General features: G+C 45.2%; 2 protein-coding genes and 1 pseudogene across 2 annotated transcripts; 2 read left to right on the top strand and 1 right to left on the bottom strand.

The window, feature by feature from the left end:
* The first annotated feature begins 8,652 nt into the window (after positions 1–8,652).
* LOC147925278 (uncharacterized) lies at positions 8,653–9,867 on the top strand. The gene is made up of 2 exons (XM_087492555.1): positions 8,653–9,176; positions 9,255–9,867. Exons 1-2 carry the CDS (start codon positions 8,653–8,655, stop codon positions 9,865–9,867), a joined length of 1,137 nt encoding a protein of 378 aa, XP_087348681.1.
* Positions 9,868–10,127: 260 nt separating this feature from the next.
* On the bottom strand, positions 10,128–12,355 carry LOC147925277 (uncharacterized). Its single transcript, XM_087492554.1, has 6 exons — positions 12,097–12,355; positions 11,766–11,876; positions 11,166–11,689; positions 10,819–11,087; positions 10,649–10,760; positions 10,128–10,319 (listed from the first exon to the last, which is right to left on the bottom strand). Exons 1-6 carry the CDS (start codon positions 12,353–12,355, stop codon positions 10,128–10,130), a joined length of 1,467 nt encoding a protein of 488 aa, XP_087348680.1.
* A 3,081-nt stretch (positions 12,356–15,436) lies between these two features.
* LOC104753494 (protein ZW2 pseudogene) lies at positions 15,437–16,129 on the top strand (annotated as a pseudogene).
* Positions 16,130–16,708: the final 579 nt, after the last annotated feature.

The raw sequence follows: 16,708 nt of genomic DNA, 5'->3' as shown, positions 1-16,708 counted from the left end.
GTTTCAAACACATAGCTTATCTCAAAAATTCATCTCAAATTCACACATTTACAGCTTTGAAATCTTCCACAATCCCTCAAATTAAGAGACATAAAAGAACAGAATTTTGTTAACTGGAAACAAAAAGTAGAAGAAACAAAAAAAGTAGAAGAATCATAGTTAGACAGACTAAAACAATCACTGAATGCTTATGGGATCGTCAGAATTGTCAAGAATAAGAGTTTTAGTTGAGATGCGCATAAGATAAACAATTAAATTCTGAACAGGAGACAATTATGTTCTACTGTGGCAATTTGTAAGCTGATCTGTATTATTTGTTTTAATTTAATTGGTCAATAATTTTAACTGATGTGTCAATAACAGCTTCAAAGTTGAGGCTGATGTGTCAATGCTATGGTAAAAAACATTATAGTTTTATTGTATTGATAGGTTGACCAAGAAAAAACTAATAATATAGGTCATCTGATTGAGACAGTTGAAAAGTCAAAATGTTTGTAAATATATGGAATTTTCCATCCATGATTTAACTGGACACAATGTGCGACCAAGTTTTCGAGGTTTTGCATTATATTATGAGGTAGTTATCTACGAAATCACTTAAATTCAATATTTTAACTTCTCATTTTCCAGAGTATTTATTTATTTGGATGGATATCATTGCCTCCATATGTTTAGATTAGTTTAGATTAGTTTAATATTTGATGATACAAAAAAAAAAGATTATGCTTGTGTCCATCTTAGGCCCATAAGTACTACCAACGCATCCGATCAAGGCGGAAGCTGTGGCTGTTCAAAGTTCAAACTCCAACAAACATAAGAGTTACGTTTGCACAATTATCAATCCTTAAAATTCAATACAATTGATGATTGATCGAAGCGAACAATTCGAAAACTCAATTGAAAGAGCTCCACGAGATTAATTTTCCACAATATCCTGATATTTTTCATTATTTTTCAAAATTTTTGTTTTAAGTTTATCCTAAGAAAACAATAATAGAGAAGTTGATGCGTTAGCAAAGCTCTCTTTACAGCCAATCTAGTTTAAATGAAAAAAACTATTTTGCCAAAAAAAAAAGATTTATACCAAGATTCATTAACACATTACCCATACATATTTAAAGTGTTTTTTATCTTCATTCTTAAACCTTACCTATATACAATGGTTCCAAGTTTGCAAGTTCACTACAGCAAGTAGCAACATGCGCTTCATGCGAAGTCTTTTGTTTCTTAATGACTACGATTGGTTTATTGTATACTACAAATTACATATTTGTTGTTTTCTACTTCAACAATTATTCTTTACACACAAGTGCGATTGTGTGAAGTTAAAATGTAAAGAAAAAAGTTTGGATTCCGGAAGAAGAAACGAATATGCCTTTTAGATTCCCTTCACACATCTATGTTTTATATTCTTTAATTAACTTTAACATAAAAGTTTTGTAACAAAATTTATAGATGAATGGATGCTATGCTAGCATGTCCGGTTTAGCACCTTCATCAACAGTTCGATATATATACTTTTGCGGGTTGTGACAGAACAATCCAGTTATAAATCCGTAGTTTCTACATATGATAACAGTCAGGGGCGGATCTATGTATAGTGGAGGTAAGGCACGTGCCCCATACTGATTATCTATAATTCTTAAATTCATCAATTATATATAACATACTTTAGCTTATTTGGTCTAATATACCCCATATTATGGTATAGGAGGAGTGTTCGATGCCTTTCATCTACCATTGTTTTTTTTTTTTTTCCTTCTTCTCATAAGTTATTATTGCTTAAAAATATTTCTTTAACTAAATATAATTGCCTTGGTGCCTCATATAACTTTTTCTCGTAGATCCGCCAGTGATAACAGCTGTAAACCCTTTGCTTGGTGACAGCGAATTTTAAGTTATGCATAGAAATATATAAAATATTTCTTTTTTGGTATAAAGCAATATCTTTTTTTTAGTTGAAAGAAAGTTTCATTAACTTAAAACTTAAAATCTCAAGAGAGTGTAGTTCATACAAACAAAGATTAAAGAGCAATAAAGAAAATAGAAATAATGGTTCCATGAGTTTTTTAAATGTGCAAAGTTTGAAAATTATTTTGGTACCATAGCGGATTCGACCGTAAAGACGGACTTTACGAATTCCTTGATCAACAAGTGACTATACACGCCATGCGCAGAATATGCGACCAAGCTTTTAGAAGAGGCTCCATCGAGGAGACAAAGGTTAGATTCTTCGCCACCATGAGAAAGTTCAAAAACAGAAACTCAAGTTTCTTCGTACTTGTAGGCTCATAACTCATGACACTAGGTGAAGCTGCAATCGGGAGACACAAGTGATAGATGCAAAACCGTAATATAGCAGGTGGATCCTCCCTCACATGTATCCATCGGCCATGGAGGTTAAGAAATTTCACACAAAGCTTCTATTCGATTGTACCTTGGGAGGGAGAAAGCAGCCCGATCTTACATCCTTTTGGCGGTTGGGTAAAGATGGTAGTGGGGGTCTCAACAAGGGTGTATTTATATAGATAGATACAACACCGTAACAAAGCAGATGGGTCCTCACTCACATGAAGCCAAAGGCCATAGAGGTTAAGGAATTCCACACAAAGCTTGTAGCCGGAGTTGCCAAGAAGTCTAAGAACACACTCTAGGTTGGATTGGTGATAGATGGGATTGGGGGTTTCAAAGGTAGGGTTCCTGAAGATGATGTTATCCTTAGGTAATTCTAACAGCCAGGTTCTCATAAGCAGGTTGTACCAACAAAGGAACAATGTTTGACAAGGTTCCATTTGACGTCTTCTATCAGTTAGTTCCATGAGTCGAGACAATGGTTCGCTAAGATGGGACAAAAGAAAGTTCAGACCAAACCTGGAATCCTTGAGCGTATTAAGTGTGGAACACCTTAAGGAGACGGGCCACCAAAGAGAGGAAAATGGTCCTAAGCCCATTTGGCATAAACGATGGACATCCAAAACAGTTAGGTTAGCGCTGCCACTTCTCCTCTCTGGCTTCGTCGGAGCAGCCTTTTTCCGGATTCTCTTTGGCTTCGTCAGAGCCAATACCCGCTGGGTTCTCCCCTGTTGGGACAACTCGAGAACTTGTTAAAAGATCTGGAGAAAATCGCTTGGGGCTTAGATTAAAGGATTTGCAACGCCGGTGGCAAGATCCAATGGTGGTGCCCTTCAGGTTCGGTCGGGAGCTTACCAGGTTCATGAGATCTGGGTGTTCTGTAAAAGTCACTCCCAGGTTCGTCAGATGAGGCTCCGGTGGTAAAAAAAAAGGCTCCTTAGGGTTCATATGGGAGAGGAGGCAGTGATGAGAGAAACCGAACGTAAAATCCGGCGAGCTTCTCAGAGCACAACCAAGGGTTTCTACCGTCGATTAAAGGTGTAAGGAGATAAGGTTGGAAAGATTGAGTAGACAGCCAAAACGAAAAAAGAAAAACAGATCGAAGTGTAGCAAAAGTAGACAGAGGATTTAGATCCCCGACACCGGCAAGCAGAGACTTTACTGGCACCGGAGGGGAAAAATGAGAGGGAGCGTCTCGAAATTCGGGCTTAGGATAGTTTCAGTTTTTTTTAGAGGGTTAAATCTTCATTGTATAAAAACAATATTTATGTATCGTCTAAATATATGATATATACCAATTCCTTTTATTTTATGTACGTACAGATAACAAAAAATAGTAGCGACCTTTATACTGATGAATGATGATTATCGATTATGTTCATGTTAAAATAACAGTTAATTAATTACCAATTGAAAACGTTTATAAATCGTTTCGCGTAACGACATTGAAAAATGCAATTTTGTTATCTTTAGTTACGAAAACTATAACATTTCTCTATTTATTAAGAAAATTTTGTTGATTACTTATTTGTCTCTAGAAAATAATCTCCCACAATAGTGTAGTTAACTACTTGTATACGATATGTTTTTCTAAATGTAATAAAATAAACAAAAAAACAAAAACAAAAATATACATTTTTGTATTATTACCTCTACATGTTTCTTCTAAAGCAAGCTTACCACTTTACATATGTCACCCGTCTGTTAGATATGAGCTCTCCTCCCAGCATTTACAAAAGTCCAAACAGAAGATCTTAAGAAGTATTGGGCCTAAAATCTTGGATCTGGCCCATCTGGCCGCAGAGGCAAAATCGTCATTTTCAGAAGAGACAGAAAGAACCCTAGGTCAATGGCCACTATCAATACATGATGTCATTGTCACATCAAGGGATCCACTTTTTAGGCAATTAGAGAGAGAAGAGCAATTACTTTCGTGTTAACTGCGCTTAGCTCCTTAATTGTCATTTTCTGTAAACCCTCACTTCAATTAAACGTTAATAAAAGGACCAGTTCCGATTTATCCCTAAGAATATCCATACTATTTATATTGTCGATTTAACACATCAACAATTTGGCGCCCACCGTGGGGTTAGACGGAATCCTTTCATTTGACGAATAGAATTTGAAGACAAAGGCATTTTCGGAAAACCAGCAACATGTCTCATACCGATCTCTCCAGCAACGAAGGCGTCGACTCTTCCACACCACGCTCTCCCGCATCTCGCATCGTGTCTACCAGGCCAACCATATAGGGCCGCACCCGATCAAGGACGAACCAGCTCCAAGGAAACAATCCAATCGACCGCAAAGCCGTAGGCGCTACGCGTGTCGCTCCGACCAATGGCTTAGCCAATGGCGCTATCCCTCCGGAACGTGTAGCCGTAGGCGACAACCCAATCGACCGCAAAGCCACAAACGCTACGCGCGTCGCTCGGACAAATGGGGTGGTTGACGACACTGCTCCACTTGATCATGCTGCTAACGGTGTCACCCCAACTGACCGCACAGCCGCAGGCGCTACTGGACACACGCGTAGAGGCATTACTATCAGTTAGACCGCGCTCGATCAAGCCGTTCGAAGAACCCTGGACCGGATGAGCAGACAAGACGAGCAAATGATGTCTCCAGGACAAACCGATCACTCAAGACGTCGTAGGCCACAATCTGAAGCTCGATACATGCGAGACGAAGACACGCTGGCACCACGCACTCCGCGAGCTGAACATAACACTCCGCGTGCTGAGCATAACCCTCCGCGAGCTGAGCAAAACACTCTGCGAGGTGAACACAATATTCCGCGAGGAACGCACCACGCCAACGGAAGACCTCGAATTTCGTCGATCGTCGTTGGATCCAATGGCAAGCAACCAAGAGTGCATTTCCAAACTGACCAAATGCTCGCAGATCAACGTGCTGGGCCGAATCAACCCGAGAGCGCAGAAAATCGCGCGCTCCAACAGGAACTTCATCAGATGCGAGCTCAGCTGAAGAAAATTACGTCGCACATGCACCGCGTAACAAGCGCGGCACCAGAGCTCGAGAGTGTGCTAGCAGAGGCGCGACGTTCGCCTTTCACTACGAGAGTATCAGGCGTCAGAGTAAGACGCAACCCCGATACCAACAAGAGCAAGCCGATACCATACGACGGTATGGGGGATCCCACTGTCTTTTTTAAGTCAATGTCTATCCATATCGGTAGTTCGTACTTTTCACCGGAAGAGGAAGACGCAGGAAGTTGTCAACTGTTCGTCGAAAGCTTAACTGGTGAAGCGTTGAACTAGTTTTCATGGCTGAAGGCCAATTCGATCGACGGTTATGAGGCACTCACAACTGCCTTCCTTCAACATCACCAATGCTTCATGCATGTCCTTGCGTCGAATGTCGACTTATGGAGAATGCACCGGAAGCACAACGAGTCGCTGCGAACTTTCATGGCCAGATTTAGAGGAGTCGTATCTCAGCTCGCCATCAGCGACGACGCCACAATAGGAGCTCTAAAGAACGCGCTTGCCCGCAGAACCATGTTCAAGGAAGACCTAACAATCTTACCTGTTACATCCTTGAGCGAAGTCCTTGCGCGCGCGAACAGATACATCGAGGTGGAGGAAGGCCAAGGGAAAGAAAACCCCAACGAGACCGATGCGGTAGAGAAAGCACCCAAAAAAGCTCCGAGCTCGAAAAACAAAGCTGTGGCAGAGTACTATGAGCCTCGCCAGCACTACAACAGAGACTACGCCAAGAGCGAGAAAGGAAGGAAGGTGACGATGTTTGCTATCGATAGAAATGAGCAACAGAAAGTCAAGCGTTGGAACAAGTACGATCGTGAGACTGACGGTCCTACCTACAAGGGCAAACGCGGTTATTGCAAGTTCCACAAATTTGGCAGACATTCCACGGAGGATTGCAAAACACTTCAATACCTCCTCCTTCACAAGTACAAAAGAGGTGACATCGATGTAGAGCGAGAACGGAGAAAGGTTAACACGCATAAGGATAACCCTTACTGTTTAGCAGACCAGCAACAACACGAAAGACAGCGAGAAGAGGAGGCAGCGGCACAAAATGACCGAGAACGGGCACAAAATGACCGAGCATGGGAAATCGCTCGCTTGCCCCCTCCCCCAAAGCAAAACCATGATGCAGAAGAACACGATGAACCACCAGCTCCTCGCCAAAGGATCAAAATGATCATGGGTGGCTTGTCAACATGTCGGGACTCTGTGCGGTCAATCCAAGCTTACTGCCGCGAATCAGAAGCAAAACAAAGCTGGCCCTCCCATAGCAGCATGTTCAAAAACTCCTCTGATCCTATCACATTTACTGAAGAGGACGCGCGCAACGTGAGTCCAAACAACGACCCGCTTGTCGTAGAAATGATAATTGGGGAAAGTTCGGTAACGAGAATTCTTATTGACATTGGCAGTTCGGTCAATGTGATATTCAAGGATGTGCTGATCCAGATGGAGATCGATCTACGCAACACAACACGTGACACGCAGCCTCTAACGGGATTCGACGGAGACACCATAATGACTGTTGGAACCATTTCACTTCCGATCTATGTCGGCGGCACAATGCAGTGCTTCAACTTTGCAATTGTAGACAAATCCATCGCCTACAATGTCATTCTGGGAACACCGTGGCTTCACAAGATGCACGCCGTCGCATCAACTTACCACCAGTGCGTCAAGTTTCCAAATGCATATGGTATCTATACTCTGCGTGGGGATCCTCTGATGGCGCGAACTTGCTTCATCATCGAGAAAAAGACGCGGAATGCAAGGGCTTTCGTAATTGTCGAATAAGCACCACAGCGAGAGCCACGCACACCACCTCCAAGGGAATCCGTAATTCAAGTCAATATCGATTTGTCCGATCCCAAGCGTTGCGTCGGAATAGGCACCGAGCTACCAATAGCTCTAAGGGATGAGCTCGTTCGGTTTCTGCGTCAAAACGTAACCACCTTTGCCTGGTCGATAGACCACATGACAGGAATCGATCCCAGCGTTACCAGCCACGAACTCAATGTCGATCCAACTTACAAACCAGTTAAGCAAAAGCATTGAAAGCTCGGTGCGGAGCGAACAACTGCGGTCAACGATGAGCTGCGAAAGCTACTTGACGCGGGATCAATCGCTGAAGGTCGCTATCCAGACTGGCTGAGTAATCCGGTGGTGGTTAAGAAGAAGAACGGTACGTGGAGAGTGTGCGTCGACTTCACCGACCTTAACAAGGCTTGTCTGAAAGACAGTTTTCCTCTTCCGCGCGTTGATCAGCTCGTCGAAGCCACAGCTAGGAACGAACTGTTATCTTTCATGGATGCGTTCTCAGGCTACAACCAGATAATGATGCACAAGGATGACCGTGAGAAGACTGTGTTTATTACTAAACAAGGTACTTTATGCTATAGGGTCATGCCATTTGGACTGAAGAACGCGGGAGCAACATACCAGCGCTTGGTAAACCGGATGTTTGCAAGTCAACTTGGTCGAACCATGGAATTCTACATCGACGATATGCTCGTCAAGTCAGCTCAAGCCGCAGACCACGTCACACACCTGAAGCAGTCTTTTGAGATACTTAACAAGTACAACATGAAGCTCGTCACAAAACGCGGTATAGAAGCTAATCCAAAACAGATTTCGGCAATTGTCAATCTTCTTTCCCCGAGGAACACCCGTGAGGTAAACATCTTACTGGACGAATCGCCGTGTTAAATCGCTTCATCTCCCGCTCAACAGACAAGTGCATACCATTCTATCAGCTCCTTCGCAGAAACAAACGTTTTGAGTGGAATGAAAAATGTGAATCGGCATTCAAGGAATTAAAAGACTATCTCCCTTCTCCACCTGTACTCGCCAAACCAGAACAAGGAGAAAATCTGTATCTCTACATCGCCATCTCTTGTTCGGCTGTAAGTGACGTGTTTGTTAGAGAAGATCGTGGTGAGCAGCATCCAGCAAGAACCTCGATGGCGCCAAACTCCGATATCCGACTCTCGAGAAGCTTGCATACGCAGTTGTAATCTCGGCTCGAAAGCTCCGCCCCTATTTCCAATCTCACATTGTCGAAGTCTTGACAAATCAGCCTCTACGGACAATTCTTCATAGCCCAAGCCAATCAGGACGCCTAGCAAAATGGGCCGTAGAATTGAGCGAATACGACATAGAGTACAAGAACCGCACCTGCGCTAAATCACAAGTTCTCGCAGATTTTCTCGTTGAACTCTCTCATGAACTCGAAAACAATACTCCTCCACCCAAGATATGGTCACTTCATGTAGATGGCGCTTAGTCAAAGATGGGCTCAGGAGCAGGCGTACGCCTAACCTCGCCAACAGGTGAAATCTTGGAGCAGTTGTTCTGTCTTGCCTTCTCTGCTTCTAACAATGACGATGAGTATGAAGCACTAATCGCTGGATTGCGTCTCGCACACGGAATCGACGTCAAGAAGATTCAAGCATATTGTGACTCTCAGCTAGTAACGCATCAGTTCAGCGGAGATTATGAAACAAGGCATGCGCGCATGGATGCCTACCTCAAAGTTGTTCGCAACTTTTCTCATAAATTCAAGTTCTTTGAGCTCGTCAAGATTCCACGAAGCGACAATGCTCCGGCTGATGCAATTGCAACGCTTGCTTCCACATCGGATTATGATCTCCAAAGAGTAATTCCCGTAGAAAGCATTGATCAACCGAGTATCGACGTCAACTTGCTACCACCTGCTCCGGCCAAGCTTCTTGAAGCTGCACCCTCAACAGACATACCAATTCTTCTTGAAGCCAATGAATTCCAGAATTTTGTTTGGAAAAATATCATATGCCGGTATGGACTCCCATACGAGATCGTTTGCGACAACGGCCCCCAATTCATCTCGCTTCAATTTGAAGAATTCTGAGCCAGCTGGCGGATACGCCTGAGCAACTCGACTCCGAGATACCCGCAGGGCAATGGACAAGTAGAAGCAACTAACAAGACCATACTTGCCGGAATTAAGAAACGCCTTGACGCCAAGAAAGGTCTTTGGGCCGACGAACTCGATGGCGTCATGTGGTCTCACCAAACTTCTCCACGCACATCTACCGGTCGAACACCATTCTCTCTCGCCTACGGCATGGAGGCACTCGCACCGGCCGAAGTTGGAATCCCCACGCTCCGACATTCCATGCTCGTTCATAATCTTGACTTGAACAACGAAATGTTATGTGACAGACTCATGTTCGTTGAAGAAGAGCGCGACCAAGCTTTACTACGCATCCAGAACTACCAGCAAGCTGCCGCAAAATTCTACAACAAGAAAGTCAAATCTCGCTACTTCGCCGAGGGCGACCTCGTCCTCCGCAAAGTCTACGAGAATACAAAAGAGAAGAACGCTGGAAAACTCGGCGCGCATTGGGAGGGTCCATACTTAGTTTCCAAGATTGTCAAGCCCGGCGTTCACCAACTAATCGAGATGAACGGCACGCCAGTCCCGCGATCTTGGAACTCCGCCAACCTCAAGCGCTACTATCACTAGTCAATCAACCGCAAAAAAAAAGAGCTCGTCATCGAGCATTCACTTGTAATTTGAACTACGAATGGTATGATCCCTTTCGAGGGTACGTAGGCAGCCTTTCACGAGGTGCAACTATAACTTTAATAAAAAAAGAAAAAGTTTCGCAATGACGTCCTAGCCAGGCGGACACCTATAAAACGCGCTCCGCATGGGTGGAGTGGTTAAAAAATCCACGTCCTTACTTCGGTAGGAAATTTTAAGCCGAGCCCACACTCGCAAAGCTAGCGGGAACCAGAGTGAGTAAGCCGAGACCCCGACTCGCATACCCGCAATTCCCGCAGCACCCACAGGGTAAGCCGGTCACGCGTACCGCACCAAAATGGTAAGACAAGTCTCTCTTGTCTACTTAAGACGTTTCGGGGAACAACATATCCAGGGTAAGCCAGGAGACGTCCTGCACTGCAAAATATGCCCTGTAAACAACGAAAACGTCGCATCTCTATTCTACGCAATAATCAATTTTTGTGCGGGAAAAGTAGCTTCATTATAATCAAAGAAACAAAAATCGACAATAATCAAGTTCATAAATCAAAAGCAACCAAGTTTGCAGACATCCAAAGGAAAAGTACAAAAGCAATCAGCAATCGAGTTCGCAATGACAAAGAAAATCCAAAAGCAAGAACAACAAGCAACAATACGAGGACTTATCACTCGTTAGCAGCATCACCAGCGCCTTCGTCGGCAGCCTCCGGAAATGGCTCTAGATCAGCGTCAGGAAGCGGCGACCCACAACCCTGTTAACCTTCGCTTCGAACTCTGCCTGGCTAGCTGCGAGACGCTCCATCCTAAACTCGGGAATCGTGGTTCCCCTGCCAATCAACTTCTGAAGACATTGCCTGGTCCCGGTCACTTGGCTGAGAACAAGCAAATCAGGCTGTCTCTCACGCGTTGCAATCAAGTGCGTCCTCATACGCTCCCGATGCGCCCCCGATCACAACAGCGGCCTTCGCACGCTCTTCGTCCCCGCGATCATCTCGCGCCTTCCTGAGATGCGCTGTCTCGGAATTGAGCTTCCGCTGAGACTCCTTAAGTGAAGCCGTCAGCTCCTTAACAAGCGCCTCACCATCCTTGCACGAGTTCTCGGCCTCAACCAACGCTTCTCGGACAAGCAAAGTCTCCTTTTTAGCCGTGTGCACCTTGTCCTCATAGTCGCCAACTAGGCGGTTCGTCCAGCTTATCGCCTAAGAGATCAAGGAAAATAGTTAGATTATGGCTAAGCAAGAAGCACATTTAAGAGAACTGAAGGATCAGATTCTAACCTGAAACTGCTGACGAACGGCCTCCTCGTACGTGGTCGGACAAGCCAAATCACCAGGAGCAGGAAGCGGAACGAAGTCACCATGAATCTTGCTGGCAAGATCTGCACAAGCTCGTGAATCGCCAGAGAATGCTTGATCTCTCACATCGTAGCGGAAAGAAAACGAGTGATCGATCCTCACGCGACCTCCCACCGCGTAATGAAGACGCCTAGAACTTCCTCCAACATCACTTCGAGGACTCGAGCGAGACGACCTCTTCCGAGAATGATCACCACCACGGGGCACGGAAGAAGGCTTCTTCAGAGCACGAGTTGCAGCAACCTCGGCGGAATGAGTCCTACGACCAAGCTCACCCTCGGGAGCGGGCACCTCGCCATCCTGATGCTCAACGACAACGCACTCCGTGTAAACCTTGACAGTTGGAATAACAGCCTCGGCTGCTATAACAGGTGCATCCTCGGCATCGAACAAGTCAGCATAGCACGGCATCGGGCAATCTCCCATTTGCAATCCAGTCCGCGAACCTGCAGGACAAACATAAAAATAAGTTACGTGAACATATGAGCATCGGGATGCAGACAAGCAGAATTGAAAACTTACAAGACTTGAAGTGTGAAAGGACACAAGGCCACTTCAAAGTCCCACTGTGAAGAAAAATGGAAGCTTTGTCAACGGTCTCGAAGTCACACGCAGCAGAAGGTGGAAGGTTATCTGCGAGTACAAAAAAAATACAATCAGCAAAGATATTTAGAAAACCAGAAAAACACGAACCCAACCCAGTAACGACTATCGGGAATCAAATTCAAAGCAGAAGGACAAGTCGTGTCCGGATCTTCAACCGAAATCTTGTTTATTTCCACGAAGAAAAACCGCCTCCGCCAACCATGAATGTTACTCTTCTGGTCGCGCGAGATCGTAAGGCCTGGCATACAGCGAGCACTGTATAGTCCCGTATGGTCGAGCATAGGTCTCGTAACGAGCTCAAAGAGGTCGCAATTGATCGAGATTCCCATCCTGGCACCGGTTATTGTGAGTCCCACCGCATTACAGATTGTGGAGATTGACAGCTGCGAGAATGCAATTTCCGACGCGCGGAGTAACTCGTCAAGAATTCTGGAATCGGGAACTACAGGCCTCATTCGATAAAGAAGTCTTCGTAAACGCATAGGTGACCTTCTGGGCAGTCCCATGGACGTTCGTTGGCACTGGGCAGCACAAGCTACAGGTTGTCGGTGCTCAGAGTCCCATAGAGATCGTAAATGCGGGCTAGGGAAACGTCGGTGCTCAGAGTCCTTCCATCGTCACGGAAGACAAGTTCTCTGCCTCCCGTATGATCCTTGCAACGTCTCGGCTCCACCGTTCTCGGAACTCCGCTACCAACGACGAAACCAGTGACCAGAGACCTAGGAACACAATCCGAGCCGGTACGTTCTTCGTACGCTAACACCTTCCTTCGCCGTTGACTTGAAGGATGTGGGATCAAACTAAGGTCCTGAGCGTCTATAGGAAACATGACGTCGAGCTCCCGAACATCTTCTTCCGTCAAATCCGCCAGATCTGTTACGACACCTCTTCCCTCCGACGGTTCCCACCAAGAAGGATAACTCGTCTCGGGTTCATCAAGGTCTCTCTCTAGCGCACGATACTGGTCATCTCCAAATTCCTCCGGAACGTCACCATAGATATCATCTCCTAAAGCCATTGCGCGAGACCTTGCAAAACCATCCAAGCAACCGGTCAGTATTGGAGCAACAGATCACGTCAGAAACATCATATTACTCAAGACTGATCAATCACACCAGAATTGTAAGCGCCACTGCCATCCCGAATATTGCTCTATTCTTGCAACTTGGCCTCGCCAAGTCTCGGAGACACGATCGATCTCCCCAAGTCTCCCCAAACCGTGATCTCGCCAAGTCTCGCCAAACCGCGATCTCGCCAAGTCTCGCTAAACCGCGATCTCGCCACAACCACAATTCATGTCATAATCTCGTACGTGAATTTTGATCTCAACACTTCACCACACGCGAGCTCGCCGGTCTCGATCTCGCCATTCTAATCTCGCCAATCTCAATCCCGCTAGTCTGATCTCGCCATGATCACGAGCTCGCCACTCCATCCCGCACATACGTCATGTATTTGCGACCTCGCCACGATCCTTGAACTCCCCAAGATCTCGAACGCACCACTAGAGTTTCGATCTCGCCACCAAAGATCTCGATCTCGCTGCTTCGCCACGGAAAACCTCAACCTCGCCATCTAACAACCTCGCCATCTCGCAGCTCGCCAATCTCGCCATCCCGCCACCAAGACAACCATCTCACCAACCTCACCATCTCGTATCTCGCAACCTCGCCATCTCGCAGCTCGCCATCCTGCCACTAAGACAACCATCTCGCCAACCTCACCATCTCGCGGCTCGCAACCTTGCCATCTAGCCGTCTATCACCAAGACAACCATCTTGCCAACCTCCCAGCTACGCCATCTCGTTAACCTCCGTGCACCACCGTCTCAAGATCAGCGCACCATCAACCTCCGCGCGTCTCAAGGCCTCAACCCACACGATCCAGCGTCACACGCACCTCTACGGCAGATCTTAGCACATGGCGCGCCAGTAGCCACGACTCGGCAGAATATTGCGGTTTACGCGTCCTGGGTACGGTGGCGCCAAACCCTTCAGTACAAGGAGGAAAGAGACATTGCGAGGAGACGAGTCGAGACGATGGTGCCATAGCAAGGAACACGACGGCGGTGTAGGCGGAGCAACTCACGGCTTCGGTCGGCTCCATGGCGGCAGAAGGGCTGAGCACGCGTGGGTCCAGCGGCGCCGGCCATATGTCGAGACAGTCTCTGCGGCGAGACCATGGTCATCTTCTTGCGGCCACCTTCGATCGGCTCCATGGCGGCGGAAGGGATGAGCACGCGCGGGTCTAGCGGTGGCGGCCATATGACCAGATCCGGTCCAGATCCGTCCGCAAGAAGACGACACCGGCGGAATAAACCGGCCGGATCCAGCGGCGGCGGCCCTATGACGAGATAGTCTCAGCGGCGAGACCATGGGTTCTCTCAAACCAAGATCAAAAAAAAAATATGCAAAGGAAGAAGAAAAGGGAGAAGAAGGAAGAAGAAAGGGAGAAGGAGAAAAGAAATTTACCTTTTGGAGAAAGAAGGAGTTAGAAATGAAACTAGGTCAAGGAGACATATATATATGGTGGGGACCAGCGCGTTGACCGAGGTAAAAAGGAAAACCCTAGTTTTGGAACTATCACAACTTCCCGCGCCTCGGGAAACATGCAGAACACGCAAAATTCTTGATTAAAACCCGAGAGACCAGAGAGACATGCGCAATGCACTATTCATCCCGGAACTCCCCGGATGTCTCGAAAAATGTGCGTAATGCACTATTCATCCCGAAATCTTCTGGATGCCTCGAAAAATGTGTGCAATGCACTATTCATGCCGGAATCTTCTGAATGTCTCGAAAAACGTGCACAATGCACTATTCATCCCGGAATTTCCCGGATGTCTCGAAAAACGTGCACAATACTCCATTCATACTGGAACTTCCCGGATGTCTCGAAAAACGTGCACAATGCTCTATTCATCCCGGAATCTTTCGGATGCCTCGAAAAACGTTCGGAACGCACTATTCGACCAGGACTTTCTAGAAGGCCTTCAAGCTCTTAAAATTTTCTGTTCTTTCTGCAAGACGAACCTGAGATGCAGAATTGTACCCGACTAGCAATCGCTAATCGGACTAGGGGGGACCATTGTTGGATATGGGTTCTGCCCCCAACATTTACAGAAGCCCAAACAGAAGATCTTAAGAAGTATTGGGCCTAAAATCTTGGATCTGGTCCATCTGGCCGCAGGGGCAAAATCGTCATTTTCAGAAGAGACTGAAGGAACTCTAGGTCAATGGCCACTATAAATACCTGATGTCATTGTCACATCAGGGGATCCACTTTTTGGGCAATTAGAGAGAGGAGAGTAATTGCTTTTGTATTAACTACGCTTAGCTCCTTAATTATTATTTTCTGTAAACCCTCACTTCAATTATACATTAATAAAATGACATGTTCCCATTTATCCCTAAGAATATCCATACTATTTATATTGTCGATTTAACACATCAACACCGTCCACCCACTGTTTTGACCAGGTTACCATTATGTGCTGTCTTTGTCTTATATATAAATAGAGTCATACGAAATTAACACAGAGACACATGCATGTCTCATTCACAGAACTCAAACTATATAAATAAGTCATGCCAATCATCAACAGTTCTGAAACCTTTACGAGCTTCTTCAATGACTGGCTTCTCCGTCACAGGCACACTTTGATGATGAAACCACCAGGGTAAATCCGGTAGAAAAAGAATCTCTTGTCACCCAGTTTCTCTCTCACAGTCTCCAATATTACCAAGAGAAATCAGCTGCCGTGTCCGTCGCGGGAGATGACATATACGATTTCTTCTCCCCACCTTGGCTCAGCTCTTGCGTGAAACTCATCCTTTGGATCGGGGGTTTCAAGCCAGGTATGGTTTTTAAACTCATAGCCACTTATGTTAACGACCTTACAAGTCACCAGAAAGACCAACTTGAGAGCATACGGTTAGAGACTAAACGGAGGGAGAGAGCTTTGATGGGAAGGTTCACATCTACAACAGAGTGTGGGGGATCCACTTCTGATGGTTCCATTTAAGCGCATCGGAGCGTTGAGACTTGGCGAAAGAGAGCAGTCAGAAATGGAGGAGGCAATGGAGGTTTTGAAGAAGGAGATGAAGGAGGCAATGAAAAACGCTGATCCGCTCCGGTGTGTTTCGGTTAGGAAAGTGGTAGAGGTTCCCGAATCCAGGGCAGGCGATCAAGCTGCTTAGAGCCGCGGGAGAGTTTTATCTAAAGTTGAGAGATTTAGGTGTTCAGATAGAAACAGTGCTTTGATAGGAATAATGTTGAAGATCGACTTATAATTGAGTAGAGAAAGAGATATGTGTTCTTTTTTTCTTCTTAAAAGTATTTCGACATATATAAGTTTTGGTCTGTATAAGTGAACACCATTTGGTCTAGTATAGATTTGAATAGTTTTTTTTTTTTTTGTATTTCTAGTGAGGGTTTTGTAAATGATGATGAATTAAGTAAGTAAGAGAGTGATTTATAATTTTAATCAACTCATTTCATATCATCTTCTTACCCAAACTTTTTTTCTTATTTATGTTCGATTGTGATAAGCTTTATGTAAACTATACAGTTTCCCTAGTTGATTATATAGATAAAGTACAAAAAGGAATTAAACAAAAAAAAAGAAAAAAATAAGAATGTCCACAACTTATCCTAACACTGTTCCAATCTACATTTCTACTCATGCTCCTGTCACATGTAAGTTAAATTAAGATAACTTAACTTAAATTACGTAGGCATTAATTTCCATACATGATACATTGAGTCGTTGGGCCTTGGTGAAGGTGGCTAGGCTTATCATATTATTTTGGTGTGCATGTTGGCTTCTTTTGTTCAGCATGCATATGGGTCTTCTTTTA

The sequence above is a fragment of the Camelina sativa genome, chromosome 16 (genome assembly GCF_030686135.1).
Source record: "Camelina sativa cultivar CO46 ecotype springtype chromosome 16, ASM3068613v1".
In the NCBI taxonomy this organism is placed as follows: Eukaryota; Viridiplantae; Streptophyta; class Magnoliopsida; order Brassicales; family Brassicaceae; genus Camelina; species Camelina sativa.
The sequence above is the reverse complement of the archived record's forward strand: the minus strand, read 5'-3'. Positions and strand labels throughout refer to the sequence as shown.

What these genes read in the sequence shown, in the direction of transcription:
- LOC147925278 (XM_087492555.1), top strand. Translation starts at nt 8,653, where the DNA reads ATGGGCTCAGGAGCAGGCGTACGCCTAACCTCGCCAACAGGTGAAATC. An exon ending in TGGAAAAATATCATATGCCG is followed by an intron (nt 9,177 to 9,254) that starts GTATGGACTCCC and finishes ATTCTGAGCCAG; the next exon opens with CTGGCGGATACGCCTGAGCA.
- LOC147925277 (XM_087492554.1), bottom strand. Translation starts at nt 12,355, where the DNA reads ATGGGACTGCCCAGAAGGTCACCTATGCGTTTACGAAGACTTCTTTAT. An exon ending in CCTTTCACACTTCAAGTCTT is followed by an intron (nt 11,690 to 11,765) that starts GTAAGTTTTCAA and finishes TTTGTCCTGCAG; the next exon opens with GTTCGCGGACTGGATTGCAA. An exon ending in AGGCAGAGTTCGAAGCGAAG is followed by an intron (nt 10,320 to 10,648) that starts GTTAACAGGGTT and finishes CGTTGTTTACAG; the next exon opens with GGCATATTTTGCAGTGCAGG.